The 10,326-nt window shown below is 48.3% G+C and overlaps 1 protein-coding gene across 1 annotated transcript; it reads left to right on the top strand.

Annotated features, from left to right (window-relative positions):
* Nucleotides 1-772: 772 nt before the first annotated feature.
* Nucleotides 773-1,821, top strand: LOC144611044 (armadillo-like helical domain-containing protein 2). The gene is made up of 2 exons (XM_078430133.1): nt 773-977; nt 1,400-1,821. The coding sequence occupies exons 1-2, from the start codon at nt 773-775 to the stop codon at nt 1,819-1,821; spliced, it is 627 nt and encodes a 208-aa protein (XP_078286259.1).
* Nucleotides 1,822-10,326: the final 8,505 nt, after the last annotated feature.

The following is a 10,326-nucleotide window of genomic DNA, read 5'->3' as shown; positions in this document are numbered from 1 at the left end:
TAGGTTAATGGGCTTCGGTAAAATTGAAAGTTGTTCCCAGTGTGTGTGGGACAGTGTTTGTGTACGGGGTGATCACTTGTCAGAGCGGACTCAATGGGCCGAAGGTAATGTTTCCGTGCTGTGTGGCCAAATTGGGCCGAAGGGCCTGTTTCCACGCTGTGTCACTCTATGACATCATCCCACTTCTCCTGACCTCGCCCTCGCTGCTCATTAACAGCACGGAAAAAGGCCCTTCAGCCCATCTAGTCTTCTCCGACCAGTGATCACACCGTACACAAACACTATCCCACACACACTGGGAACAACTTTCAAGTTTACCGAAGCCCATTAACCTACAAATCCGATCGTCTTTGGAGTGTGGGGGGAAACCGAAGATCTCAGAGAAAACCCACGCAGGACACGGGGAGAGCGTACAAACTCCGTACAGGCAAGCACCCGTAGTCGGGATGGAACCCGGGCCTCTGGCGCTGTGAGGCAGTAGCTCTACCGCTGAGCCACTGTGCCGCCCTGTACAGTTCTATCTATGTTCAATGCTCGATGTTCAAGTACAATGAAAATGGTGCTTTGATCCCACATCATTCTCACAGCGGAATGTGATTGCAGCACAAAGAGACGCATCATAGTTGCTCTTTGTTGATCCTCTGCATCACATTCTTCTAGAATTGAATTCCATCAGGAGAATCAAAAGGCAATCTGCTGTTCAGAGCTGATACGTCCCTGAATCCCACTCTGTTGATTTCTTTGACGGTCACTGTAAGGGCAACGACATACAATGTTCAAATGTTTGGACATATTTCGTCGAAGGCAAACCGGCCACGAATTCTTCCACAACCCGGAAGAGGATGATGACGACTTGCAGAGAGACAATATTTATATCAAACAGATTAAGGAGTACGGAGAGATGTTGGTGAAAACTCATCTGCCATTGTCTACCAGGTTACAGGCAGCGGCTTCATTGGGCATAATAAGCTTCACAGGTTTGTCAACTTACTATCCTTTAGTTTTGGTTCGTTTGAGAGATACAGCGCGGAAATAGGCCCTTCAGCCCACTTGCCCACGCCGGCCATCATGCCCCTTCGGGTGGGTTCCTGGTCCCACCGACCGACAAGCCTTCGGGCGGGTTCCTGATCAGTGGTTACAGGGGAGAAGGCAGGAGAATGGGGTTAGGAGGGAGAGATAGATCAGCCGTGATTGAATGGTAGAGTAGACTTGAAGGGACGAAATGGCCTACAGAGGACGCATAGCAACTCGCCTCCCGGCTCGGGCGGTCGCCATTGGTGCAATGGTCGCTGGCTGGGTGAGGTCACATGAGGCGCTGAGCGGTGACGTCACCTTGTCCCTTATTTGGGAGTGAGATAGTTGGCACCCCTAGATGACGTTGACATGTCCTCTCCACCAGGTGGGCCGGAGGCTGCCAACTGCGTGCAGGCCTACATCGAGCCTCTCCTGCGCTTCCTGAACCTGACCATGAACACAGAGAAGGAACAGATCACAGTGCTCCAGAGCTTGGTGGGGATCTGCTACAACAACCCTGCCAACCAGAGCATCATGGTGGAAAAGCATATCCTGACCACCCTGTTGTCCCTGATCAACACCAGGAACAGCCATCTCACGTACATCAAGGTCAGGTTCTGGGCCTGCTACCTGCTCAATATCTTGTGCTGCAACAACATTCCCATAATCCGGCGCCTCAATAAGGCCAAGAATCTGCACACCAGTCTCATACATCTATCCGAGCTCTCTTGGTTCGGTTGGCCAAAGAATTATGCCCAAGTGTTGATGTACCTTCTCGGGTTTAAGAAGCAAAACAGAGTTTTCTAGCTGCTCTTCAAAATGTGCTTTAAAGTCACTTCATACTTCAATGTTCAGATTATTTTTGAGAAACACAATGTTTTAACGTAAATAAAATCACTGTTTTGGGGAACAACTGTGTCTTCTTCTAGTGTAAGGCCATCAATACACAATTATCGGGTCGCATCACGGCTTGGTTTGGGAACAGCTCCATCCAGGGACCGCAGAGTTGTGCACGCAGTAGCCCAGACCAGAAGGCACAAACTCCAACCTCTCTTCCATTCACTCCATCTACACCTCACGCTGCCTCAGCAAGGCCAGCAGCATAATCAAGGACGACTCTCCCTCTTCTCCCCTCTCCCATCGGGCAAAAGGTACAGAAGTGTGAAAACGCACACCTCCAGATTCAGGGGCAGTTTCTTCCCAGCTGTTATCAGGCAACTGAACCATCCTACCACAACCAGAGAGCAGTGCTGAACTACTATCTACCTCATTGGTGACCCTCGGACTATCTTTGATCGGACTTTACTGGGTTTATTTTGCATTTTACCGTATTCCCTGATCATGTATCAGTGCACTGTAAATAGTTCCATTATAATCATGTATCGTCTTTCTGCTGACTGGTTATCTTTTCACTGTGGCTCGGTACACATGACAATAAACTTAACTGAACTGAACATAAATGCATGATTCCCACAATATAATTCAGCAACTAAAATTATTTACTAAAATCACCAATAAAAGCATACACTCATAATACATGTGTATCATCATTTCAAGGTAGAAAGGGTTCAGAGACGATTTACGAGGCTGTTGTCAGGACTCAAGAGCCTTAGCTATAGAGAGATGTTGAGCAGTCTGGGTCTCTATTCTTTGAGCACAGAAGGATGAGGAGTGATCATGTGGAGGTGTATAAAATCATGAGAGGAATAGATCAGGTAGTCCATAGTAGGGGAAACGAGAACCAGTCAGTTTTTATATTCCCCGTAAGTTTTCTTTCATGCTCTATTTAACACTTCTCAATTAACAGTTTCCTAACAGATCCTTCCTCATTACACAATACCCAGTCTAGGATGGCCTGCCATCGAGTCGGTTCCTCTACATATTGTTTTAAAAGCCCATCGATGTATACATTCCAGGAAATCCTCCTCCTCAGCACTGTTATCAATTTGGTTGGCCCAATCTATGTGTAGATTAAAGTCACCCATGATAACATTTAGATTTAGAGATACAGCGTGGAAACAGGCCCTTCGGCCCACCGAGTCCGCGCCGCCCAGCGATCCCACACATTAACACTATCCTACACACACTAGGGACAATTTTTACATTTACCCAGTCAATTAACCTACATACCTGTACGTCTTTGGAGTGTGGGAGGAAACCGAAGACCACGGAGGAAACCGACGACCTCGGAGGAAACCCACGCAGGTCACGGGGAGAACGTACAAACTCCGTACAGACGGCGCCCGCAGTCAGGATCGAACCTGAGTCTCCGGCGCTGCATTCGCTGTAAGGCAGCAACTCTACCGCTGCGCCACCGTGCTGCCCAGCCGTACAACTGCTGTACCTTTGTTAATTGGGCCAAACACAGGCAGGTGGGACTAGTGCAGCTGGGAGATGTTGGCCGGTGTGGGCAAGTTGGGATAATGATGCCTGGTGTTGTTTGCCAGACCAAAGCCAAGCGGGCTAAGTAGATGAATGAACATCAGGCTCTTACAGCAGGGAGTTGGAAGACGAGGGCTGAGGTGGTAACTGGTGATGCATCACACACGGCTCACACTGCAGTCTGTACACACATTGCCTTAGACTTTAAAGTAGCAGCACAGTGGCACAGCAGGAGAGTCGCTGCTTCACAGCGCCAGAGACATGGGTTCCATCCCGACTGTGGGCGCTGTCTGTACGGAGTTTGTACGTTCTCCCCGTGACATGCGTGGGTTTTCCCTGGGAGCTCCGGTTTCCTCCCACATTCCAAGGACGTGCAGGTTGGTAGGTTAATTGGCTTCTGTAAATTGTCCCCAGTGCTTTGGATAGAACTAGCGTACGGGATGGTGGGGGGGGGGACGATTGCTGTCGGTACAGCCGAGGTGGGCCGAAGAGCCTGTTTCCACGCAGCGGTAGAGTTGCTGCTTTACAGCGAATGCAGCGCCGGAGACTCAGGTTCGATCCTGACTACGGGTGCTGCACTGTAAGGAGTTTGTACGTTCTCCCCGTGACCTGCGTGGGTTTTCTCCGAGATCTTCGGTTTCCTCCCACACTCCAAAGACGTACAGGTATGTAGGTTAATTGGCTGGGTAAATGTAAAATGTAAAAATTGTCCCTAGTGGGTGTAGGATAGTGTTAATGTACGGGGATCACTGGGCGGCACGGACTTGGAGGGCCGAAAAGGCCTGTTTCCGGCTGTATATATATGATATGATATGATATGATAAAAGGGTCTTCGGCTGCAGTGCTGACATAGAGCACTAGATGGTGCCATTGACCAAGCGTGACACAAAATGTTTGATTAACTCAGCGGGCCAGGCGGCATCTCTGGAGAAATGGAATGGGTGGGTTTTCGGGTCGAGAGCCTTATTCAGACTCATCATCATCATATGTATACAGCCGGAAACAGGCCTTTTCGGCCCACCAAGTCCGTGCCGCCCAGCGATCCCCGCACATTAACACTATCCTACACCCACTAGGGACAATTTTTACATTTACCCAGCCAATTAACCTACATACCTGCACGTCTTTGGAGTGTGGGAGGAAACCGAAGATCTCGGAGAAAACCCACGCAGGTCACGGGGAGAACGTACAAACTCCTTACAGTGCAGCACCCGTAGTCAGGATCGAACCTGAGTCTCCGGCGCTGCATTCGCTGTAAAGCAGCAATTCTACCGCTGCGCTACCGTGCCGCTACCGAAACATCACCCATTCCTTCTCTCCAGAGACGCTGCCTGTCCCGCTGAGTTACTCCAGCTTTTTGTGTCTATCTTCGGTGTAAACCAGCATCTGCAGTCCCTTCTGACACACTGAGAATAGAAAGCTTGATGCATCGAACCTCACTCCGAGCGAGGCCTGCTCGTTAGATTGACTGGGAGTGTTTAGTTTAGTTTAGTTTAGAGATTGCAGCGTGGAAACAGGTCCATCAGCCTGCCGACCAGCGATCCGCGCACACTAACATGATCCTACATGCACCAGGAAGAAAATGTACAATTTTATCTAAGCCAATTAACCTACAAATCTGTTACTGTACATCTTTGGAGTGCGGGAAAAAACCGGAGAAAACCCACACAGGTCACGGGGAGAAGGTACAAACTCTGCATAGACAAGCACCTGTGAGGTGAGGCAGCAGCTCTACCAGCTGCACCGCTGTGCCGCTCTGTTTCTTTGTACTAAATGCTGTTTCCTTTACCATTTATCTGCGAACAGTGGGTGGCTTGATTGTATTATGTAGGAAGGAACGACAGATGTCGATTTAAACCGAAGAAAGACACAAAAAGCTGGAGTAACTCAGCGGGACAGGCAGCATCACTGGAGAGAAGGAATGGGTAATGTTTCGGGTCGAGACCCTTCTTCAGTCTGAGAGTCAGGGTAAAGTGAAACGAGAGATATGGACAATACATGAAACAAATGAATGGAAGGTACACGAGAAGCAACGATGATCAAGGAAAGGTGGAGCCCACAATGACCCTTGTTGGCCATGGCCTAGGTGATAACGAGTTATACAGACAGTGAAACTCGACACAAGGACAGTGAAACTAGTGCAACGACGAGGGTGGGAAAGGGATGGAGAGAGAGAGAGAGAGGATGCAAGGGTTACTTGAAGTTAGAGAAATCAATGTTCATACTGCTGGGTTGTAAGCTGCCCAAGCGAAATATGAGGTGCTGTTCCTCCAATACAGACTCAAAAAGCTGGAGTGCCTCAGCGGGGCAGGCAGCATCTCTAGAGAAAAGGAATGGCCGACTATTCGGGTCGAGACTCTTCTTCAGACTGAGAGTCAGGGATAGACACAAAAACGCTGGAGTGCCTCAGCGGGGCGGGCATTCATCGTAATCATGTGTAATCTTCTCTTTGACTGGTTAGAAACATAGAAACATGGAAAATAGGTGCAGGAGGAGGCGACTTGGCCCTTCCAGCCAGCGCCGCCATTCAATATGATCGTGGCTGATCATCCAAGATCAGTACCCCGTTCCTGCTTTCTCCCCATATCCCTTGATTCCGTTAGCCCCAAGAGCAAAATCTAACTCTCTCTTGAAAACATCCAGTGAACTGGCCTCCACTGCCTTCTGCGGCAGAGAATTCCAGAGATTCACAACTCTCTGGGTGAAAAGGTTTTTCCTCATCTCCGTTCTAAATGGCCTACCCCTTATTCTTAAAACTGTGGGCCCTGGTTCTGGACTCCCTGAACATCAGGAACATTTTTCCTGCATCTATCCTGTCCAATCCCTCAAGAATTTTATATGTTTCCATAAGATCCCCTCTCATCCTTATCAATTCCAATGAATACAAGCCCAGTCGACCCATTCTTTCATCATATGATAGTCCCGCCATCCCGGGAATTAACCTGGTGAACCTACGCTGCACTCCCTCAATAGCAAGAATGTCCTTCCTCAAACTAGGAGACCAAAACTGCACACAATACTCCAGGTGTGGTCTCACCAGAGCCCTGTACAACTGCAGTAGGACCTCCTTGCTCCACATCACAACCTCACCTGCCGACCCATTCCATTTTTTGAGGGAGGAAAAGGGAGGAATTATTTTTTTTAAGTGCTAGAAAAACGTAGCGGGTCAGGCAGCATCTCTGGGGGATACTTTCGGTGTAACGTTTTGGGTCGGGGCCCTTCTTCAAACTGCTTGTAAAAGGATAAAAATGGGTTACTTGAAGTTGGAGTTGGAATCAATATTCATGTCTGAAGAAGGGTCTCGACCCGAAACGCCACCCATTTCTTCTCTCCAGAGATGCTGCCTGTCCCGCTGAGTTACTCCGGCATTTTGTGTCTGTCTTGAATATTCATACCACTGGCTTGTAAGCTGCCCAAGCGAAATATGAGGTGCTGTTCCTCCAATATGGACACAAAATGCTGGAGTAACTCAGCGGGACAGGCAGCATCTCTGAAGAGAAGGAATGGGTGACGTTTGGGGTCGAGGTCCTACTTCAGACCGGGAGCCGGGAAGAGGTGGTCACAAAGATAAGGAAGTGTAAGGTGTGAAAACGAGACATCAAAGGAGATGGGTTCAAGGAAAATGTAGAATAGATTATTCTTCACTACAAAAAGACACAAAAAGCTGGAGTAACTTAGCGAGTCAGGCATTCATTGTGATCATGTGTAGGAAGCAGAGGCAGGTTTAAACCAAAGATAGACACAAAAATCTGGAGTAACACAGCGGGACAGGCAGCAACTCTGGAGAGAAGGAATGGGCGGCGTTTCGGGTCGAGACCCTTCTTCAGACTGGTTCATTTTAATCACGTGCAGTCTTCTCTTTGACTGGTTAGCACGCAGACAAAAGGCTTTTTCACTGTACCTCGGCACACGTGACAATAACGAACTGAGCTAAACTAAGCCAACAGCTGAGGCAACAGGTGCGGTGAGACGACATCCTGTTAAGCGGGTGTATGTTTTCTCTGTGGCACAGTTCCGTCACCAAGAGGCATCATTAGTTCTAGTGTGGAGGTTGTGAAATGAAGAGACACATAATCTATAATCAAGTAATCACGGGCTCGGAGGAGAATGATGAGATAATCACTGCTTTTGCGCGTCGACTTAGAACTGGCAGGATTTTGAAACCTGCTCATTTGTAGAGATGTTATTTAGAAGCTCTTGCTGTTCCCAAAACACACAGAACAACAATAAAGGCACCCTGTACTGTAATAGGTGTTTAGTTTAGTTTAGTTTAGTTTAGTTTAGTTTAGTTTAGTTTAGTTTAGTTTAATTTAGTTTAGTTTAGTTTAGGCAGCACGGTGGCGCAGCAGTAGAGTTGCTGCCTAACAGCGCCGGAGACCCCGGTTCGATCCCGTCTACGGGTGATTGTCTGTACGGAGTCTGTACGTTCTCCCCGTGACCTGAGTGGGGTTTTTTCCGAGATCTTCGGTTTCCTCCCACACTCCAAAGGCATACAGGTTTGTAGATTAATTGGCTTGGCATAAGTGTAAAATTGTCCCGAGTGTGTGTAGGATAGTGTTAGTGTGCGGGGATTGCTGGTCGGTGTGGACTCGGTGGGCCGAAGGGCCTGTTTCCGCGCTGTATCTCTGAACTAAACTAATTCAGAACAAAAGCTTTTCAATGTACCTCGGTACAGGTGACAATAAACTAAACTGAAACTGAAACAGGCCCTTCGGCCCACTGAGTCCATGCCAACCAACCATCACCCCGTACACTAGCACTATCCTACACAGAATAATAGGTCATAGGTTTCAGGTGAGGGGAGAAAGATTTAATAGCAACCTGAGGGGTAACTTTTTCACACAAAGGGTGATGGGTGTATGGAACGAGCAGCCACAGGAAGTAGTTGTGGCAGGTACTATCGTGACGTTTAAGAAACAGTTACACAGGTGCATGGATAGGACAGGTTTAGAGGGATATGGACCAAACACAGGTAGGTGGGACCAGTGTAGATGGGACATGTTGGCCGGCATGGGCAAGTTGGGCCGAAGGGCCTGTTTCCACTCTATGACTCTAATAACTACCAACCATAGTAAAGAAAAATTGATATAGTTATTTCTAAATATGCATTTCTAAATATTTACAATTTTGCAGAAGCTACAAGCCTGCACATCATTGGAGTGTGGGAGGAAACCAGAGCACCTGGAGAAAACCCACACATGTCCCAGGGAGAACGTACAAGCTCCGTACAGACAGCACCCATAGTCAGGATTGAACCAGGGTCTCTGATGCTGTGAGGCAGCAACTCTATCACTGCGCCACCGTACCTGTGCAGTACTGTTCAATGTTCTATGTTCTACGCACTGTGATACCAGAATAGAAACAATTATTCTCGCTGGAAAGACAAAGTGTCTTTCTCTGGAAGAGAACGCGTTTAAGAGTGACATCGAAAAATAGAAACATAGTAAATAGGTGCAGGAGGAGGCCATTTTGGCCCTTCGAACCAGCACTGCCATTCATTGTGATCATGGCTGATCATCCACAATCAGTAACCCATGCCTGCCTTCTCCCCATACCCCCTGATTCCACTAGCCCCCTAGAGCTCTATCTAACTCTCTTTTAAATTCATCCAGTGAATTGGCCTCCACTACCCTCTGTGGCAGAGAATTCCACAAATTCACAACTCTCTGGGTGAAAAAGGTTCTTCTCACCTCAGTTTTAAATGGCCTCCCCTTTATTCTTAGACTGTGGCCCCTGGTTCTGGACTCCCCCTCCCCCCCCCCAATATTGGGAACATTTTTCCTTCATCTAGCTTGTCCAGTCCTTTCGTGATTTTTATACGTCTCTATAAGATCCCCTCTCATCCTTCTAAACTCCAGTGAATACCAGCCCAGCCTTTCCAATCTTTCCTCATATGACAGTCCCGCCATCCCGGGGAATAACCTTGTGAGCCTACGCTGCACTGCCTCAACAGCAAACCTGACCTGGTGAGCGTGAAGGTGTTTGTGGTGAAGTCCTCAACCAGATGTCGGAGGAATAAGATCGCCATTCACGATATTCTAACAGGGAATTCAAGAGAGGCCACTTCGCCTCCAGCCGTTAAAATGCGGAACCCTTGGCTGTTAATGAGATGACCACAGAGGCAACTGGCAGGGGAAGTGAGATAACCACACGTGGGAGAAAGGAACAGATGGATAATGTTGATAGTTGAGACGAAGAGGTAGGAAGAATATCCGGGCGAGCTTAATTACCAGTCGGGCTGTTTCTGTGCTGACAGTCCTGTTTAATGTTATGCGTGCGACATTAAATGTGCCTTGTAACACACATTGGACCCAAACCTCTCTGTACCACCTTAACTCCCAGTAATACTAGCAAATATGTTTCCACTAGTGGGAAGAGTCTAGGACTGGAGGTCACAGCCTAAGAATTAAAGGGCGTTCCTTTACGAAGGAGATGAGGAGGAATTTCTTTAGTCATGGGGGGCGAATCTGTGGAATTCATTGCCCGCTGGACGGTGCAGACTCGGGTGGGCGAAAGGGCCTGTTTCTGCATTGTATCTCTTGTAGGGCGGCACGGTGGCACAGTGGTAGAGTTGCTGCCTTACAGTGAATGCAGCGCCGGAGACCTGGGTTCGATCCCGACCACGGGTGCTGTCTGTACGGAGTTTGTACGTTCTCCCCGTGACCTGCGTGAGTTTTCTCCAAGATCTTCAGTTTTATTCCCACACTCCAAAGACGTCCAGATTTATAAGTTAATTGGAATGGTAAATGTAAAAATTGTCCCTAGTGGGTATAGGATGGTGTTGATGTGCGGGGATCGCTGGTCGGCGCCGACCCGGTGGGCTGATAGGGCTTGTTTCCGCGCTGTATCTCTAAACTAAACTAAACTAAAAAGCTGTGGAGGCCAAGTCAATGGGTATTTGCAAGGCGGAGATTGTCAGATTCTTCATTA

This window comes from Rhinoraja longicauda, chromosome 2 (genome assembly GCF_053455715.1).
Source record: "Rhinoraja longicauda isolate Sanriku21f chromosome 2, sRhiLon1.1, whole genome shotgun sequence".
In the NCBI taxonomy this organism is placed as follows: Eukaryota; Metazoa; Chordata; class Chondrichthyes; order Rajiformes; family Arhynchobatidae; genus Rhinoraja; species Rhinoraja longicauda.
Note: the sequence above shows the minus strand (reverse complement) of the source record. Positions and strands in the feature narration are given on the sequence as shown.

What these genes read in the sequence shown, in the direction of transcription:
- LOC144611044 (XM_078430133.1), top strand. Translation starts at nt 773, where the DNA reads ATGTTCAAATGTTTGGACATATTTCGTCGAAGGCAAACCGGCCACGAA. An exon ending in GGGCATAATAAGCTTCACAG is followed by an intron (nt 978 to 1,399) that starts GTTTGTCAACTT and finishes CCTCTCCACCAG; the next exon opens with GTGGGCCGGAGGCTGCCAAC.